General features: G+C 40.8%; 1 protein-coding gene across 3 annotated transcripts in view; it reads right to left on the reverse strand.

Moving 5' to 3' along the window:
- Positions 1-795: 795 nt before the first annotated feature.
- The window catches only part of LOC141582918 (neuroligin-4, X-linked-like), a 222465-nt gene continuing 201882 nt past the window's right edge, over positions 796-21378 (reverse strand). For all 3 annotated transcript variants that reach the window (XM_074392381.1, XM_074392379.1, XM_074392380.1), the window contains 2 exons: positions 17739-18528; positions 796-1728 (listed from right to left, as the gene is read on the reverse strand). In XM_074392381.1, coding sequence (XP_074248482.1) covers positions 879-1728; positions 17739-18528 — 1640 coding nt within the window. In that variant the 3' untranslated portion in view covers positions 796-878. The remainder of the gene's footprint in view (positions 1729-17738; positions 18529-21378) is intronic.

Consider the following 21378-nt stretch of genomic DNA (forward strand, 5'->3'; position numbering starts at 1 on the left):
AAAATCTCATGTCAGAAAATCTCATTTTGTTACAAGTGATTAATAAGAAGAACGCCTTTTTTTTTTTTTTTTGCACAGGAACAGAGACGATATGATTAATATGTATGCGTGTGTATATATGCTGATATATAAATATATCTATTTGTAGATATATGCAGAGCAGTAGGAAAAGCAGTATCTTGCAAAAACGTGTTTCAAACTGAAAACAGCAACAAAATATTTTTTTCTTCTTTGTCTTTTTGTTTAAACACAGCAATATGTATTTTTATTTTGTACAAAGTTTCTTAAATATAGTTCAGGCTGGCAAAACACCTCTTTGCACAGAACCCTACAGATTTCTCTGCATAGTCAATTCTTTTATTTTGACAATAAATTTCTACCTTTTCTTCTCTCTGGATTACAGCTCCACATGCTGGGAAAAAGCCCATAGACTCTTTCTTCCCTTAAGGAGAGCCATCCATTGTGTGGCCCAGAAAGAAATGTTTAAATTTCCATTGTAATTAAAAAATATTAAGAGTCCCTGGCTGAGTTCCGGAAGTGTCCGCTGCTTCCGTGATGTTGGAAACGCCCAGGACCTTGAAATGGTGATGTCCTCGTCACACGAAATCGAAACATCGGGTGGAGTGGCCAAGATCTTAAAGCAGTATTGTAACAGAAATGTACACTTTTCACATTTCATAGGGTCAGAAGTTGATCTCGTAATACCGGAAAACGCCAATGAGAAGGGTGTACTGGGACGACGGGATGACTGCTTTTCTGCATTTTTGTCTTAAGTCCGCGGGAGAAGACTGTGATTCGGAGACTTACTTTCTGTTTCTTTATCTGTTGTGTGTTGCTGGGCTGGAGGGGCAGAGGGACAGGAGGGGAATACCGCAAAGCTATACTCTAGTGGTGGAATGTCCGTGGGGTAAATTGGTACTGTTCTGCCCTCCGCTGAAGGTGTTGAAGGTGTGCAAAGGCTGCATCCCGGTCAGTGTGTTTGGAATCATGGTGATGGTGTTTGGCGTCATCAGCGGGATGTCATCTGGCGACCGGCGCAGCGTGAGGGTGTAGTCTGGCGGGCAGGTGAGCCTCAGCGTGTCGTGCGCCTGCAGAGACTCACACTCGTGATCGTGCTCCAGCTGCTTCATCTGCAGAGACATCATCTCTTCATTCTGGATGTGAGCGATATCATTTGTGCTGTTTCTCTGGGGACTGGGGCGCCTGTGAGTCTCATGGCGCCTCTTGTCCTTTTTGTAGTACAGCGCTGCGAAGGCCAAAATGTTGAGGAAGAGGAGCGACGCCCCGACGGCAATGGTGACGCTTAATTCGGTGGAATAATCCCGTTTGGTTTCAATGAGGACAGTCGTGTCCTCGGGCCCCGTTTTGTGAGGGTCCTTTGAGTGTTTGGGATTGTTGGCAGGAGTGATCGCTGGGCGTTTGGTGGTCGGCCATATCTTGGCGGGAGATCGCCGCGTACCATAGGGAAATGAGGTCATGTCTGGTGGAGGAACCTTTGTGGTTGTTGAAACATACTGGAATATCTCGTTCAAGTTGTGCAAATGAGGAACGAGTTCCAACCAGAAAGCCACTTTCGTTGCCCGGTAGTGATCTCTCACTCTGGGTTTCAACCCAATATGCAGATAGAGCTGGTCTTTGGGATTATACTTGGACCACGCCACTTCCTCAAAGCGGTTGGGTTTTGTGTGAATGAATTTGGTATCCTGTGGAACTGGTTGATTTGGATCCCTGGGGATAGAAGGAAGAAAACAGGAAAGGTCATACTCTTCCATATTTTACAAGAAACTGTCTGAACCAACAAATCAATAAGTTACAATACTACAATCTGCAGATTGCAGTATTCGCCTCCTGTCCATCTGCCCCTCCTGCTCAGCAGAATGTTTTCTGCTTTTATCCTAGACTTGTGTACCATATTGTCTTTTCTTTTAAAATTGCTTTCATTTTTCTTTTAAATATAAATCCTGATAGCACTATTATGGCACTTTTATAATAACATGTCTACCATTGATTAAGTATCAAATTATCTTCAAAAATAAAGCAAAACAAAGTATTTCTAGATAGATTTCAGTATTTCAAGTTTCACTCCTTTTGAACTGTAAAAGTCATCTAGGAGTCTTTTGCCCCAAAAGAGATATTCGGCAATGTCTGGAGACATTTTGGTTTTCATAGACAAAGGAATGTTCCTACGAAAGCTGAAGGTCAGAGAAGACCCTAAACAACTTCTGGTGCACAGGACAGACCCCCACAGCAAAGAAGTTCTCTGGACCAAAAGCTTAACAGTATTGAGGTAAAGAAATACTGATTAAGAAGCATTGTTCAAGAAATGGACATTCTCTTTCTTCTACAGTAAGTGCTTTTGAAGTGAATGAAGAGATTTTGCTGTTTTAGCAAGAAAAAAATGCAAGTCAGAATTAAAAAATCTTTATAATTACAAAATATTTGTAAATAGACATATGCATAATTTGTTAGCTGTCTGTCGTAAAGGAAAATACTTATGCATGTGGACACCTTTTGAAAACTGAGTTTGGAAAAGAAAGCACACTACAAAAGCTGTAATAAGTTTGTTAAAATGATACATAGAGTTATGAGGTTAACATGTTTTAGAGAAATAAGAAACCCATAAACAAGCTTAAACCTGTTACAGATGCTAAATTGTGCTTGAAAATTATGTGCCAAAGATTTATCTCATCATTTTCACCAGTAGGGACACATAGAATCATAAAGATTCGTAAAACATAGAACTTTTAAACATCTTTATAACCATTTTATGTATTTCGATAATATTTCCCCTTCAAAAAACAAATATATAAAATTCTAATTTCTTTCTTTTTTCTCTTTACTATTGATAAAGTAAGCTATAACACCAATAACATCTTAAGATTTATTTGTTACAAAAAAAATTGAGATTATGCATGGTAAAATGTCACCTAGTGGTTAGCACTGAGCATTCACATGTCCTGTGCAGCCCCAGGCAAGCAGGAAGTTGCAACATCCTAATCAATGGCTCCAAGTATGAGCTAAGATCTATCTTCCAGGTAATTCCTCCTTCATGAAATTTTTCTGAAGCTTCCTCCAGCCATTGCATATTGGCCTGCTTGACAGAAGGCTGCAGGAGCACGGAAGATTCTGTATTCGTAGACGTTACCAGACACTGTTCAAATTTCAAACAATATACTTGACCCAGAGGTGCAACATGTATTAAATGAAGATTTTCTCCCCTCAGTTTCAGTCTGTAAAGGTGATAAAAGAAATCATTTCCCTTTATTCAACTTTCTGAAGCTCTGGCTCATTAACATCTGTAGAATCTTGAACAAGTTTTCCAGCTAGTATTGGCTTTAACTTACTCCTCTACATAGTGAATGAGAATATCAAGCTTGGAAGTACGTGATGAAGGTTGAAAGAGAATGACAAAATGTCTGGCATATGGTAAGAATTCAGGAAATATTATCCCCTTTATTCCAATATAAATATTAGAAGACCTACAGATTGCAAGGGAAAGGATAACTAGGGAGTAATACACTGTATTATCAGAGTATATACTGTAATTCTCTACTACATACATTGTGGAGTATATGAGTATACTGTATATTGCATACTATGTGTAAGTATACCATATACCACAGTTTATACTGTATACTAATACAGCATATATATATATATGTTTATATTATGTGTATATATGTATATATGTGTATATCCATCTATAGATATAGCTATAAGATGTATAATGTAATAGACAACAAAAAGAACAGTAACCTCTAACTTTTAGTTTAATGCACACTAACTGCTGTGCTTTCAGTTTACTAAGAGGGTGAGAAAAAATATATATAATCACATAGGTTCTAATACCGTGAGATTTTTTATTTATTCATGAACAATATATTTGAAAAGTATTCTGCTTTTTAATTATTATGCATATTTTATATGGTTTTGAAAAAAGTTGAATTAATTGTAGCATCTCATGTTTCTTTTGCTTAATCCCACAGAGATAATTTTGAAATTTTCACTTATTTAATGTGATGAAAGAAAAATATATGAATAAATACTTTAGGAAAAAATTCCTACTAAAATTTGTACTAATTTTTAATGTTCTAAATAAATGCATGGAAGTGAAGATTTCTGCTTTATTTTTCATGAATCCAAATTTACTGGATTGGGTCAATTATATATGGTGATCTTATCTATTGGGCAGTGAGCATCTAGGAAAAGGAGTATTCTGTCATGTTGGCTACCATGATATTTTTGAAGGAATTCAGAGTATATTTGAAAGATACGGAAAACACATTAATTTTGTTCTTGAAGAGTAAAGCACAGGATTTGTGAAATCCAGATCAGTGAGCTGCTGCCTGATAACAATCTGTTTATTAAGGATCTTGGAGGTGCACAGTCAGAATTCTTAAACCTATATATGGAGATGATGACAGCCCAAGACATTCTCCCTTACCAAACCCTCCAGACAATGAGATCTAGATGTGGGATATCAGTGTTTTGTCTTTAGACTTTATTCAGCATAAGAAGTGTTTAAACTCCTGTGAGTAAAATTAAAGATTGTAATGATTGAGGATAGAAGCACAAATTGTTCTCTCTATCAAAAGACTCCATGCATGTCTTCCTCCTTATCCTCCAGCAGTTAACACATCCACTTCCCCGCTGTCCAGTTTTATTCGAAAGGTAATCTTGGCTGCGTAGCCTCAAGTGTCTTTCTAAGGTCGGGTTCATTTCTCTAGTTAGAGATAGGTAAAGTATTATGATCTCTGTAAAAATATCTGTGAATCCTCTCAGCTGTTTCTTTAAGGAGTACTAGTTTTCCTTATACCCAAAGTATTGTAAACAGTTAACGATCTTTTACAAGACTAGTTTATTATGCACTCAGTGATTCCTCTTACATACCAGGTGGAGATGTTCATAAATTCAGTTTTAAATTGTTTTTTGTTTGTTTGTTTGTCTGTTTTTTGCGGTGGGGGTAATAAAGGTTGCCTTTACAACTAAAATTATGCTGCAACTCTCTGTAACCAATCCCTGCTAAATATCTCATTGGGACATCTTTTTTCAACCATAGATTTAGCAATAGTTTAATATAAACTAATAATAAAATACAAGCATATTCCACACAGTAATAGGGTCTGATGCAAATAGGATAGAAATCAATCTGATGTAGAAACCTGAGACTCAGGGTAACAACATAAGAAAGTCAAAATATATGTTGACTTTTTTATGTCAAGATTTCAGTGGGTCATGCCTGTAATCTCAGCACTTTGAGACACCAAGGTGAACATATCACAATGTCAGGAGTTTGAGACCAGTCTGGCCAACATGGTGACACCTCATCTATACTAAAAATACCTAGATTAGCCAGGCATGGTAGCAGATGCCTGTAATCCTAGCTATTTGGGGGGCTAAGCCAGGAGAATTGCTTGAACCCAGGAGACAGGGGTTGCAGTGAGCTGAGATCATGCCACTGCACTCCACACTCCAGCCTGGGCAACAAACTCAGCCTCTGGAAAAAAAAAAAAAAAAAAAAAAAAAAAGGAGAGAGACCAAGATTCCCCCACTTCTTTTTGTCCGTCTTTTTCCACACAGAGCTGAAAATGAAATAATAATGGATCTATGGGCACTTGAATTTTATTGATCATCTTGGACAATAAAATTTTATTTTATTTTATTTTATTTTATTTATTTCTCCTATTTCCCAAAAAATTTTAGAGAAAAATTACTTTAATTCTCTAGAACCCTTTCCAAACCTTAGAGATAGTTTTCACTTTTCCTTGATGTTGCTCCTCATTTCCAAAAATGGTCTCAATCTACCCTATTTCTCCAATGCCTTTGAATGTTTGGGCTTCCATGGTTCTCTTCCAGCATGATTGTAATTTCCTGACCTTGACTAACATTGAAACACCGCCTTGCTACATGGGAGAATCTCCCTCGGGCACAGGTATAGGCACCTGCTTCCCTATTCAAAACAATACAAAAGAAATAGCAAAGATTACTTGAGGCCCTGTCATTCACTGATTTAAACATCCTGTCTTGATGACGATTATCATAGCACACAGCCTCTGCAGCAACTTCCTCCTCATTTCTACTGTGTGGACTTGTTGACTCCACCTTTCTAAGATGGGAGAGCACTCTCACCTAATGTTACCATGAAAACATACAAACAACATGGTTTGTAAGCAAGGATCCAATTGTTCCTCCCTCCTTCTTTCCTTCTTCCCCTCCTCCCTTCCCTCTTTTCTCACTCTCACTCTCCCTTTCCTGTTTTATTCTTCCCCCTTTACTCATTCCTTTCTTCTTTTCCTCTTCTATCCCCTTTTCTTTTCTTCCCTGTCTTCCTTCTTTCCTCTCTCCCTACCTTCTTGCTTTCTCTCCCTCCATTTTATTCCTTCCCTCTCTGCCTGCACTGTTTCCTTTCTTCCTTCTGTTCTTTGTCCCTTCTCACTTCTGCTTTCCCTCTTTTCTCACTCTTTCTTTCCTTTCTTTTCTCCTTTCTTTAGTCCCTTCTTTCATTTCACCTTTCTTGCCTCCCTTCATCTTTTCTACATCTCTATCCCCATTCCTTTCTTTTCTTCTTCTTCCCTTCCTTCACCCCTTTCTTGATTCCCTCCTTTTCTCCTTTCTTCTTTCCCTCACTCCCTTCCTGCCACCTTCCTTCCCTCCTCCCTTCTTTCCTCATTCTCTCCCTTCATTCGTCCCAACAACCTGTCCTTTATTTCCTCCATCCTCCCTTTCTTTTTTTCTCTGACATGCACATTCCAACATCATTTTATCTCTGCTCATCCAAATTCCAAAGGTTTATGTTTACCAGGTATATGTGCCTTCAAAGCTAGGCTAAAGGTCAAAAACATCTGCTTTGAGATGTCTGTATAGAGAAATCCAGATACCATCCACTTCATCTCAACAAACATGTGTGCCATCAGAAGAGTGTACTGTAACTGCAGGTTTAGAACGCTTGACATGACACTCACGGAGAGTGGTAAAGCACGTCCTGGCACAATGCGATCCTCTCTACACGGCACTGTGTAGTGACAGACATGCTGGGAGTTATTCTTGTTTCCTCCTGTCACCTCCAGTGCTGAAAGGGAACAGTGATGGTATGCCGAAATAAGCCCTCCTGTTCTGTGAGTCACTGTCTGAGTGTGTGCTCTGCAGAACAGCGTTAAACTTGGCAGCTCACACTGTGACAACAGATAAGGCACATTCCATGCTTTCTCCTTATGGCCATCAGGTTGCTCTCTGCACCTGGTGACAGGGAGTACTCCGCTGTCCTGGACTGATTGCGCCACCACCCAATTTGCAATAAACAAGTAACTAGCAACTGCAACCAAAGCTCTTTCATCTACTGACAAACACCTGGCCCACCAGACTGTGCCTGACAGTGAAATTCCCCATTTTCTACTTTTATGGGGCTGCCACGGAGCTGTGATCACTTCAACTGTTTGTATTTAAATCCACACCTTGCATTTCACATGGGATGTAAGTTCTGAGTAATTTTCCTGAAGAATCATTTGAGTCATTCTCATACCTTTCTAATAAATTAAAAGAACTCAATGCATTAATATACTCAGTGTTATTTTAGGGACGTTTCCCACAGGTAGTAGAAACAAAAATAGAGGCTTCAGATGGACCAACATTCGAGCTCTGGATACCTCAGTGAACTGTCTCTACCTGCAGTTTTTTATTTCAGTAGCATCAGAGCGTGTCTTCTAGTTATTCCTTCCTCATCTGCTCCAATGATGTCAGGGTCTTCATGAAAGCTAGAAGCACCCTCAACACAGAACATGAATGGCAAAATGGATGTATTCCCTAAACTCAGAGTATAAACCACAAGCTCTAAGCTAAGTGATTTTAAGAAACAGATTTATGTTGTTAGAAAGCCCTCAATAACAGAGCAATCACTGTAGTATTCTCACTGCTCTCGCAGACCTTCATGTTGTCTTGGTAAAAGCATCCAGCTGCTGCCAGCCATGATAACCATCACCTCATAGAACTAATTAACTCCCTTTATCTTTCTCTGTCTCTTTTTCCTTTTTTTAATAATGAGAGAGCCAGCCTCAATCTCTAGCCTTTGGGAGACAGGAAGAAACAGGTAATGAGAATTTTTTTTTTTTCTTTTTTTTTTTTTTAATTGCATTTTAGGTTTTGGGGTACATGTGATGAACATGCAAGATTGTTGCATAGGTACACACATGGCAGTGTGCTTTGCTGCCTTCCGTCCCCTCACCTGTATCTGTCATTTCTCCCCATGCTATCTCTTCCCACCTCCCCAAATCCAGCCCCTCCCCCATTTCCCTCCAACGGACCCCAGTGTGTAGCGCTCCCCTCCCTGTGTCCATGTGTTCTCATTGTTCAACACCCGCCTATGAGCGACAAAATACGGTGTTTGATTTTCTGCTCTTGTGTCAGTTTGCTGAGAATGATGGTTTCCAGGTTCATCCATGTCCCTACAAAGGACGTGAACTCATCGTTTTTGATGGCTCCATAATATTCCATGGTGTATATGTACCACATTTTCCCTATCCAGTCTATCATCGTTGGGCATTTGGGTTGGTTCCAGGTCTTTGCTATTGTAAACAGTGCTGCAATGAACATTCGTGTGCACGTGTCCTTGTAGTAGAATGATTTATAATCCTTTGGATATATACCCAGTAATGGGATTGCTGGGTCAAATGGGATTTCTATTTTTAGGTCCTTGAGGAATCGCCACACTGTCTTCCACAATGGTTGAATTAATTTACATTCCCACCAACAGTGTAAAAGTGTTCCTATTTCTCCACATCCTCTCCAGCATCTGTTGTTTCCCGATTTTTTAATGATCGCCATTCTAACTGGTGTGAGATGGTATCTCAATGTGTTTTTGATTTGCATTTCTCTGATTACCAGTGATGATGAGCATTTTTTCATATGTTTGTTGTCCTCCTGTATGTCTTCTTTTGTAAAGTATCTGTTCATATCCTTCGCCCATTTTTGAATGGGCTTGTTTGCTTTTTTCTTGTAGATCTGCTTTAGTTCTTTGTAAATTATGGATATCAGCCCCTTGTCAGATGGGTAGACTGCAAAAATTTTTTCCCATTCTGTTGGTTGCCGATTCACTCTACTGACTGTTTCTTTTACCCTGCAGAAGCTGTGGATTTTGATTAGGTCCCATTTGTCTATTTTGGCTTTTGTTGCCATTGCTCTTGGCATTTTGGTCATGAAGTCCATGCCTACACCTATGTCCTGAATGGTTTTGCCTAGATTTTCTTCTAAGGTTTTTATGGTATTAGGTCTGATGTTTAAGTCTTTAATCCATCTGGAGTTAATTTTGGTGTAACGTGTCACGAAGGGGTCCTGTTTCTGCTTTCTGCACATGGCTAGCCAGTTTTCCCAACACCATTTATTAAACAGGGAGTCCTTTCCCCATTGCTTGTTTTTGTCAGGTTTGTCGAAGATCAGATGGTTGTGGGTATGTTGTATTTCCTCTGAGGCCTCTGTTCTGTTCCATTGGTCTATATCTCTGTTTTGGTACCAGTACCATGCTGTTTTGATTACTGTAGCCTTGTAGTATAGTTTGAAGTCCGGTAGTGTGATGCCTCCTGCTTTGTTCTTTTTGTTTAGAATTGACTTGGCTATGCGGGCTCTCTTTTGGTTCCATATGAAGTTTAAGGTGTTTTTTTCCAGTTCTGTGAAGAAGGTCATTGGTAGCTTGATGGGAATAGCGTTGAATCTGTAAATTACTTTTGGCAGTATGGCCATTTTCATGATGTTGATTCTTCCTAACCATAAACATGGAAGGTTTCTCCATCTGTTTGTATCCTCTCTTATTTCGTTGAGCAATGGCTTGTAGTTCTCCTTGAAGAGGTCCTTTACATTCCTTGTTAGTTGTATTCCTAGGTACTTTATTCTCTTTGTAGCAATTGTGAATGGCAGTTCGTTCTTGATTTGGCTCTCTTGAAGTCTATTACTGGTGTATAGGAATCCTTGTGATTTTTGCACGTTGATTTTGTATCCTGAGACTTTGCTTTAGTTGTTAATCAGTTTCAGGAGATTTTGGGCGGAGATGATGGGGTCTTCCAGATATACAATCATGTCATCTGCAAATAGAGACAATTTGATTTCCTCCTTTCCAATTTGGATACCCTTTATTTCTTTTTCTTGCCTGATTGCTCTGGCTAGAACTTCCAGTACTATATTGAATAGGAGTGGTGAGAGAGGGCATCCTTGTCTAGTGCCAGATTTCAAAGGGAATGCTTCCAGTTTTTGCCCATTCAGTATGATATTGGCTGTTGGTTTGTCGTAAATAGCTTTTATTGTTTTGAGATACGTTCCGTCAATACCTAGTTTATTGAGGGTTTTTAGCATAAAGCGTTGTTGAATTTTGTCAAAAGCCTTCTCTGCATCAATCAAGATAATCATGTGGTTTTTGTCTTTGGTTCTGTTTATGTGGTGAATTACATGTATGGACTTGTGTATGTTGAACCAGCCTTGCATCCCCGGGATGAATCCTACTTCATCATGGTGGATGAGCTTTTTGATATGCTGTTGCAATCGGTTTGCCAGTATTTTATTGAAGATTTTTGCATCTATGTTCATCATGGATATTGGCCTGAAATTTTCTTTTCTTGTTGAGTCTCTGCCGGGTTTTGGTATCAGGATGATGTTTGTCTCTTAAAATGATTTGGGAAGGATTCCCTCTTTTTGGATTGTCTGGAATAGTTTCAGAAGGAATGGTATCAGCTCCTCCTTGTATGTCTGGTAGAATTGAGCTGTGAACCCATCTGGACCTGGGCTTTTTTTGGGGTGGTAGGCTTTTTATTGCTGCCTCGACTTCAGACCATGTTATTGGTCTTTTCAGGGTTTCGGCTTCTTCCAGGTTTAGGCTTGGGAGGATGCAGGTGTCCAGGAATTTATCCATTTCTTCCAGGTTTACTAGTTTATGTGCATAGAGTTGTTTGTAATAATCTCTGATGATGGTTTGGATTTCTGTGGAATCTGTGGTGATATCACCTTTATCGTTTTTTATTGCATCAATTTGGTTATCCTCTCTTTTCTTTTTTATTAATCTGGCTAGTGGTCTGTCTATTTTGTTGATCTTTTCAAAAAACCAGCTCCTGGATTTATTGATTTTTTGAAGAGTTTTTTGTGTCTCTATTTCCTTCAGTTCTGCTCTGATCTTAGTTATTTCCTGTCTTCTGCTAGGTTTTGAGTTTTTTGATCTTGCTCCTCTAGCTCTTTCAATTTTGATGATAGGGTGTCAATTTTAGATCTCTCCTTTCTTCTCATGTGGGCACTTATTGCTATATATTTTCCTCTATAGACTGCTTTAAATGTGGCCCAGAGATTCTGGTATGTTGTGTCTTCGTTCTCATTGGGTTCGAAGAACATCTTTATTTCTGCCTTCATTTCATTGTTTATCCAGTCAACTTTCAAGAGCAAGTTGTTCAGTTTCCATGAAGCTGTGCGGTTCTGAGTTAGTTTCTGCATTCTGAGTTCTAACTCGATTGCACTGTGGTCTGAGAGACTGTTTGTTATGATTTCCGTTCTTTTGCATTTGCTGAGGAGTGATTTATTACCAATTATGTGGTCAATTTTAGAGTAGGTGTGATGTGGTGCTGAGAAGAATGTATATTCTGTGGATTTGGGGTGGAGAGTTCTGTAAATGTCTATTAGGTTTGCTTGTTCCAGGTCTGTATTCAGGTCCTGGATATCTTTGTTGATTTTCTGTCTGATTGATCTGTCTAATATTGACAATGGGGTGTTAAAGTCTCCCACTATTATTGTGTGGGAGTCTAAGTCTCTTTGTATGTCATTAAGAACTTGTCTTATGTATCTGGGTGCTCCTGTATTGGTGCGTATATATTTAGGATCGTTAGCTCTTCTTGTTGCAGTGATCCTTTTACCATTATGTAATGTCCTTCTTTGTCTCTTTTGATCTTTGTTGCTTTAAAGTCTATTTTATCAGAGATGAGAATTGCAACTCCTGCCTTTTTTTGCTCTGCATTTCCTTGGTAGATCTTCCTCCATCCCTTTGTTTTGAGCCTTTGTGTATCCTTGCATGTAAGATGGGTTTCCTGGATACAGCACACTGATGGGTTTTGGCTTTTTATCCAATTTGCCAGTCTGTGTCTTTTGATTGGGGCATTTAGTCCATTGACATTTAGGGATAGTATTGTTATGTGTGAATTTGATGCTGTCATTTTGATGCTACCTGGCTGTTTTGTTGGTTAGTTGATGCAGATTCTTGATTGTGTTGATGCTCTTTTACCATTTGGTGTGTTCTTGGAGTGGCTGGTACTGGTTGTTCCTTTATATGTGTAGAGCCTCTTTCAGGAGTTCTTGTAGAGCAGGTTTGGTGGTGATGAAATCTCTGAGTGCTTGCTTGTTCACAAAGGATTTTATTTTTTCTTCACTTATGAAGCTTAGTTTGGCTGGATAGGAGATTCTGGGTTCAAAGTTCTTTTCTTTGAGGATGTTGAATATTGGCCCCCAATCTCTTCTGGCTTGTAGGGTTTCTGCTGAGAGATCTGCTGTGAGTCTAATGGGCTTCCCTTTGTGGGTAACCCGACCTTTCTCTCTGGCTGCCCTTAGCATTTTCTCTTTCATTTCAACCCTGGTGAATCTGACGATTATGTGCCTTGGGGTTGCTCTTCTTGAGGAATATCTTTGTGGTGTTCTCTGTATTTCCTGGATTTGAATATTGGTCTGTCTTGCTAGGTTGGGGAAGTTTTCCTGGATAATATCCTGAAGAGTATTTTCCAACTTGGATTCATTCTCTTCATCACATTCAGGTACACCTATCAGACGTAGATTAGGTCTTTTCACATAGTCCCACATTTCTTGAAGATTTTGTTCATTCCTTTTTGTGCTTTTTTCTCTGTTCTTGCCTTCTCTTTTTATTTTATTGAGTTGCTCTTCGACCTCTGATATCCTTTCTTCTGCTTGGTCAATTCGGCTATTGAAGCTTGTGCATGCTTCATGAAGTTCTCGTGTTGCGTTTTTCAGCTCCATCAATTCACTTATACTCCTCTCTATGCTGTCCATTCTCGTCAGCAGTTCGTCCAATCTTTTTTCAAGGTTCCTATTTTCTTTGCGTTCGGTTAGAACATGTTCTTTTAGCTCACTGTAGTTTCTTACTACCCACCTTCTGAAGTCTGATTCTGTCATTTCATCACCCTCCTTCCTTCTCCATCCGGTCTGGTTCCCTTGCTGGTGAGGAGTTGTGATCCCTTTTAGGAGGAGAGGTGTTCTGGTTTCAGGAGTTTTCATCCTTTTTGTGCTGGTTTCTTCCCATTTTTGTGGGTTTATCCACCTGTTGTCTGTCTCTGTCCCAGGGAGTTGGAGCTTTATGAGTTTCCGTTGCACTACTGCCTTTTTTGATTTTTCTTTCAGGTCTGACCCGCCCAGCTAGCAGCAGGCCTAGCCTCTGCCTGCCCGCAGGGGCTTTGCTGAGCTGCTGTGGGCTCCACCCAGCTGCCCTGAGTTCTTCCCTGTAGTCCTTTTTATATAGGGGTAGTTAGAACTGTCTCAGCAATGGTGGCCCCGCCTCTGTTATGGGGGACTCTCTCTGTTGTGGCAGGTTGCCTCAGCAACGGCGGGTTGCCTCGGCAACGGCAGCCTGCCTCCATAGCGGTGGAGAGTCTCAGTAATGGCGGAAGCCCCTCCCTCGCGGAGCCGGACTGTCCCGGTTCAGCTGTGCTTGGTTTGGAGGGTTCAACCCAGAGGGTTTCCAATTACTGTTTTTGTTTTGGTTGTTGTTGGGGGTGGAGGGGTGGGACCAACCGAGCCTGATCACCTGGCTCCCTGACTCAGAGTCTTTTCTTTTAAGTTGAAGGACCCCACGTTCCGGTCGCTTGTTGAAAAGGCGCCGGGATCTCCCGTGCTGTGACTCACGGAGTCGGCTCGAACTGCAGCGCCGGCTCCTGGCGGATTTTTTGCCTAGGAATCTCCTGGCCTGACTCGCTATTTCAGCTGAATGGGCAGCTCTGCCGTCTCAGGGCTCTGCTTGCCAGCTAAGAGGGCTCCCAGACCAGTGGCTTTTGTATGGAGAACCGCAGCAACAGGGAGTGGTCACAGCAGCCGCGCGGGCGGAAACAGCCCCGCGGGGGCCAAAACAGCTGCACCGGCTGGGACTGTGACGCTGGCGACCCCTCTGCCTGGGTATCTCCTGGTCTGTGGGCAATAAGAGTTCGTCTGGAAATGCGGCGTCCACTCACCCTCTGCACTTTCACTGGGAGCTGAAGTCCTGAGCTGTTCTTAGGCGGTCATCTTCCCAGCATTCTCCCAGGTAATGAGAATTTAACAGCAATATTTAGATTTCACTGCTGTTTTGATGGTTCTATAAAATGTATGAGGAATGATTCTAGCTTTCCTTTTAATATGATCATGTAAAGTTTATTTTCAAATTATGTAAGGAGGAAAAGAAAAAGCATACGGTTTTAACAAAAGTAAGTAAAGAGAGTGTTTACATGCAAAGTCAGTAATACATTTGTATGCCAATGCAGTGAAGATTAAATGAGCATGGCCTTTTTGAAAAACTCTCATGAAGGTTTTAGGTTTCAAGAGGATGAAATTCTCCACAAGGGCAGACACTCCCTATCTTAATGCTGCCACAAAAGAGGAGCTGGCCCTGCCTTCACAGGATACTAGAGATTGAATACTGTCTCCCTGTAAATCAAGGTACACTGAAGTCCTCATCCCAGCACCTCAGTATGTGAACTTATTTGGAAATAGGATAACTACAGATATAATTATTTATGTTAAGATGAGGTCATACTGGAGTAGTGTGAGCTTCTAACACACCTTGGCAGACACCCTTATTGAAGACGGCCATGTGGAGACAAAGACACACAGGGAGGCCCCAAGACGAGAAAGACAGAGAGTGGAGGTTGCACCTGCAAGCCAGGAATGCCAAAGACTGCACCAAACCCCAGCAGCTCAGAAGCAGCAAGGAAATGACCCCCTACAGCTTTTGGAGGAAAATTGGCCCTGTGAACACCTTCATTTGTGACTTCTTTTTTTTTTTTTTCTTTTGAGACGGAGTTTTGCTCTTGTTACCCAGGCTGGAGTGCAATGGCGCGATCTCGGCTCACCGCAACCTCCGCCTCCTGGTTCAGGCAATCCTCCTGCCTCAGCCTCCTGAGTAGCTGGGATTATAGGCACACGCCACCATGCCGAGCTAGTGACTTCCGGTCTTATGAACTGTGAAATGACAAATTTCTGTTGTTATAAGACACACAGGTTTTTGTGCCTTTTTGTTTGTTTGTTTTTTTTAATAAAGACACAGGTTTCACTCTGTCAGCCAAGTTGGAGTGCAGTGGTGCAAACGTGGCCCACAGCAGCCTCGACCTCCTGTGCTCAAGTGATTCTCTTGCCTCAGCCTTCTGAGTAGCTGAAACTCTCAGCATATGCTACCATGCCCAGATAATTTTTTTTCATTGTTTGGTAGAGATAAACTCTCACTGTGTTGCCCAGGCTGGTCTTAAACTCTTGGCCTCCTCAGGCATTCTTCTCACCTCAGTCACCCAAAGTGCTGGAGTTTCAGGCATGAGTTACTGTGCCCAACACAGACATACAGTTTTTGATACCATTTTGATAGTTTGTTCTTAACAGCAGCCCAAGCAAACTAACAAACAAGGTCTACTTAAAAAAAAAAAAAAAAAAAAAAAAAAAAAAAAAAAGTATTAATTTGATTTCAATCATTTCTTCATACAGGAAAGAACCTTTGTGTAATGGACAAGCATCTCCACCAAATGGTCCCTTCTCCCTTCTCCTTCTGGTAGCCTTTCTCAGACCAAATAAACAAAGTCTGATTATTGAAAATTGGTACCCAGATGATACATGCTCCACTCCAGAAACAGTCTGTACTTTTTCCAAGAACACAAAACTTTCTTAAGCCACTCCCACCCAAACCACTTTGGAATCCTTGTACAGTATGCCAGCTGCTAAACACCTAGACGTCGAAACCACCAGTATCCCCAAATCTTCTCAGGATTACAGGACCCCTGCAGTCTCAGAGCCTCACTCCGTATGATGGGGAGATGGACCCTCCCTCGGTGACATGCATATCTCACTCTCATTTGCTGTAAAGAGGTGCAGGGTGAATGATGGAGGCACACAAGAGCAGAACAGAATGATACCCCATCCATTTCCATAGTTACATTATCAGACAAGACAAAATGAAAAGGTGCCACAATGACTGGAGCTATTTAGCATGTTTTGGGTTCTTTTCTCCCATGATTTGCAGAGGATCCTCTTAGCAGAATATTGGCAGACTCTGTTGTTTGTGTGCTTTTTGTGTATTTTCTGTTTTCTAGTACATTTAGGCCAATAAATGAGCTTTCCTGTGAGAGACACATATATGTTTGCATGTGTGTTTATGTATGCATTCCATATAGCAATATGATACAAATATATTTTCATTTGCTCACTCTCCATATATAGTTATTTATATAGCAAAGAAAATACATATATATATTTGTATTTTTACATTGTATATATATTTGTATTTGTATATATAGTATATTTTTTATTTGTGTATATAAAAATATTTTTCTATATTTTATATATATACAAATACAAATGTATATGTACTATATATAATACATATGGGAATATCTATATTTATATATGTATATTAAATATATATAGGAATACATATGTATATTTCTCTATACTTATGATATTTGTTTTCATTCCTATGGCCAGGCAATGAACACAGTTCCACAAGTGGTACATGTGCTGTGATATCCTTATAATTTAACAAAAGAGATATGGTTGAAATTAGACTTAAAACTCTGTAATCAGAGTTGGTGCAATGGCTCACACTTGTAGTCTCAGCACTTTGGGAGGCTGAGATGGGAAGATCACTTGAGCCCAGGAGATTGAGACCCGATGGGGTGACATAGAAAACCCCATCTCTAACAAAGTAAAGTTTTCTCCATATGGTGGTATGCACCTGTAGTCCCTGCTATTCAGAAGGTTGAGGTGGGAGGATCCCTTGATCCCAGGTATTTGAGAGCAGCCTGGGCAACATAGCAAACCTTGTCTCCACAAAAATTCATGTGGGGGCACTTTGGTGCATCCCTGTAGTCCCAGCTATTCTAGAGGCTGAGATCGGAGGATCACATGAACCCATAAGTTCAAGGCTTCAGTGAGCTATGATTGTGCCACTGCACCCTAGCCTAGGCAACAGAGCGAGACCCTGTTTCTACAAAAAAATAAAAATAAAAATAAATAGCTAGGCATGGTGGCAGTCACCTGTAGTCCCAGCTCCTCTGGAGGCTGAGGCAAGAGGATGGCTTGAGCCTAGGAGTTCAAGGCTGCAGTGAGCTACTGTTGCATCACTGCACTCCAGTGTGGGCAACAGAGTGAGCCTGAGTCTCTAAAACAACAATAAGAACAAACACCAAACTGTTTGATCATGTATTATCAGAATCGTCATGTGCACGTGAGTCCTGCAATTGTAGGTAGGAACTCTGGAATTTCCAATGGGCCATCAGAACACTAGTAAGAATCTGGTTTGACAGTAAAGCGTTTTGCTCCTAGAACACTTGAGGAGTGAAGAAAGAAAACAATGAGTTCCCATAGATGCTGGGGGAGGGGCTGCCTGTTATTGCTGTGTGTGTGTCTGTGTGTACATGTGTGCCTGCGTGTGTGTGGGTGTGTATGTGTATGTGCTCCTGCACATGCCGGTAGAACCAACACCTGTATTGAGGACCCAAACGAGTGACGAGGACAGCTCAACCCCGACCCGAAGAGGCACGTACCCAGTTTTGGCGAAGTTCGTCCAGTAGGTCATGACCACGGCGCTGAGCATGACGTCGTTCTTGGAGAAGTTACAACTGAAGAGCTCGGTGGGGCCGATCATGGGGACTCCGAAGACGTAGGGCACCTCGTCGCCGTGGGCCGAGTCGGCCCAGCTGGGCTTCATTTCGCTTTGGCAGTGATGATAGAAGGCATAGAAGTAGGTGGGGGAGCCATACTGCGCGTGCAGGTCGGCAGTGGCCACAGCGGGGGCCACCCACTGGTGGTCAGTAAAGAGAGCCACCAGAGTCTTCCGCCGCGTCTCCGGGTTTTCCTTATCGGCCCAGTCTGTGTACATGAACTTGATAGTCTCCCGCAAAGTGTCTTTCCCTTCAGGATAGCCGTAAAGGTTGTCCACGAAGTTGGACACGGAGAAGTCAAAGTCATTGGGCGTCACACCGTCCTCATTGTCCACGATGCCGTCCACGAACTTCAAGCCTTCCCCTTGGTTGACGCCCAGCATGATGTCGTAGTTGAGGAACTCGCCTTGCTCCATCAGGATCTGAGGGTCGTCTGGGATGACGTCGCCGTCAATCACGGGCCCGAAGGCTATGTGGTAGGTGGCTGGGGTGATGGTCTGCTGGATGAGCTCCCTGTAGTTCTTGTTCCGCAGGCATTCTACCATGTCCGTGGTGTCCAGCATGTTGCAGCCGACCTTGTCTGCCAATATCCGAGTGTACTTGGCCGGCTGGTAGTTCACTGCCCAGCTGGACAGGGCGGTGCCGCTCTGAATGATGGCCTTCTGGAAGAGACCTGCAGGTGCAAAATTGTGCACATGCAAATGAAAACCCGCAGGACAGAAATGCAGCTTTTACCGAGCAATGAAGGCTGTGATTGTCTCTCAGGCATGTGAATTTCTGGATGTAGTAGCATTCAGCTCTGTCACGGGCCCTTTTACCCATTTTCATTTCGAGTCCCCCTTCCCTCCTCCCCCTGAACACTCATTTTACAGAAGGTTATTCTACACACACACACACACACACACACACACACACACACGAGTTTAAGAAAATGAAACCACATTGTCACTTTTCCTGCACTGGTAAAATACATGTGACTTCATTTTCCATCCACAATTTGGTGTCATTTTTGCTTCCTTGCCTCTAGATGCCATATATAAAAACTAAAACAAAAACAACAATACCGTTTTCCAAGGCGGTGGTGGCCGGTAGTTGACGAAAACACAAACAGGCTTTCAACTAGTAAAACTTAAAAGGCCCTCTTGTCTCACAACCAAATCCATGTATCTCTTCATTAAGGGAAATAAAAATCCACTTGAATCAATTTCAGGGTGCTAATTTAGGAATGTGTTTCTACCTTTAGTCTAATGAAGATAAGATTCAGGAATTAAATGCATGGACTTACCTATGCCTATCCCTCAATTGTAACAAGTTTTATTTTAAAGTAATTTCCTTCAAAACTACATCCGTTGTAAACCCAGATATGTATATATTTTACTTTACCCCAGATGAAAAATGTGTCATTTGGTGACAAACTTGAAAATGCATAACCAATTTTAGAAGGAATATTAAGTGTAGCTTAAAATTCTCCATCAGCTCACTCTTCTACAGAGATGTCTAGAGTTATAAAATCTGTATTTGTAATTATGACAGGACAATAAACAGTGGGCTGTAAAAATCAGAGCATTCTATTTATAATTGCTTCCTACTCTTTCCATGAATCCCTGAGTTGGACACTAAAGAATAAGGCTTTTGGCTGTGAATCTGGAAGTTCATGCCCTATAGAATTTTAAGTTAAAAGAAGTAATCAAATATGAGGAAAATATGATTGTCATCAGGAAGATATGACTTTAAAGACTGGATCATTGCTCAAAGAAGACATACAGAACTGGAATTTGAAAGCAGTATGGCTTTTACCAGTATGTCATCAAATCCATCTTGGGAATATTTCTATCAGAAATGTGGAAATTTGACTTGAGTGCATGGCTCTGAAGATTATTTTAAAATGTGCAAAACATACGATGTCAATATGTAATCTGTTGGATACTTTCATTGCTTAAAACATTAAGATTTAGGAAAAAATGCTTTGAGAAGTTTCTTTCCCACCCTTCTCATAACTACTAACAATAATTTAGGTAGCAGTATATATGTTAACATAAATAAAACAGTTATTTGTGTGTTAGGGAAGTAATGTAACTCTTAATAACACTAAAAAACTTAGATGATGAAAAAAAATCACCCATAAGCCATATTTTAAAACAGAACTCACCCTAGCATAATGAGTATGCTAGGAATTAACATAATTTCTTTCTCTCACATTCAGGCATCTTTTTTGAATACCTGAGCCGAATATTTACATAGCTGTATGCACTGTGTTTTTCCAGTGGTTGTATATCTTAGGAAAATTCTTATTATTTTGAGTAAATACATATGGTTTATGTCTCCTATCCTTTTGATCTGTTAGCTTTTCATTTCATTCTTTGCTCTGAAAATAATACTGGAATGAATACCTTCATAAAACTCTCTCTTTCCACATATATGTTGCCTTCATCAGACTAGAATTCCTAAAGCAAACGGTCTGGATATTTTTATTTTTATTTTAGGCAGAGTGTCTCTTTGCTATTCAGGCTACAGTGCAATGGCATGATCTTGGCTTGCTGCAGCCTCTGCCTTTCAGGCTCCACTGATCCTCCCACATCAGCCTTCCAAGTAGCTGGGAATACAGGCATGAACATCCACATCTGACTAATTTTTGTAATTTTTTTGTTTAAATGGGGTTTTGCCATGTTGCCCAGGCTGGTCTTGAACTCTTAGACTCAAGCAATACGTCCACCACAGGCTTCCAAAGCGCTGCAGTGATGGGCAGAAGCCACAGTGTCTGGCTCGTATTTTTCATAATTCTCAATTATATTGATAGGCTGTTTAGAAGTTCTGCCTTGCAGAAGTGACCAATGCAAAGGTAGTGTTGCAGCAAATAACTGCCAATCTGTTGACTTATTTAACAACTTCCTCCAATTAGTGTAGTTTACATATGTTTCAACACTCCTGAAGTTGGTTCTGACTGCTTTCTAAATCTACAACTGTCATTATATCAACTGACAAAAGTGGATATATATTTATTTTCAAAATAAATCTCTGTAACACATGATTCATCAGATTATTCACTGTTCCTGTTTTTAAAACAAAGTTATTATAGGTATGAGCCCTTACTCTTCTCTGTGATTAGCACTAGTAAGAGGTAAAAGGGACTTTGGTCTCATGGGCAAAACATTATAAACTAACAACTCAAGGAATTCAGAGTTTGGAGGATTTTAGGAAATCTCAGGAAATCTCACTCATCCTACCTTGCTAATGAAGACAATGAGGAGCGTAGTGATCAAAAACTTGCCCAAATTGTACAAGAAGTGAAGAAAGTCCTGCAGTTACTTTAAAAAGAGATACTTTTAAATTTGATTTTTTTTTTCATGTTGAGGTAGGGTCTCTGTCACCCAGGCTGGAGTGCAGTGGCACTATCAGAGCCCACTGCAGCCTTGACTTCACTGGCTCAACTGATCCTCCCACCTCAGACTCTCAAGCCACTGAGACCATAGGCATGCCCAGCTGATTGTTATTTCTTTTTATACAAACAGGGTCTCATTAAATT

This window comes from Saimiri boliviensis, chromosome Y, assembly GCF_048565385.1.
Source record: "Saimiri boliviensis isolate mSaiBol1 chromosome Y, mSaiBol1.pri, whole genome shotgun sequence".
NCBI lineage: Eukaryota > Metazoa > Chordata > Mammalia > Primates > Cebidae > Saimiri > Saimiri boliviensis.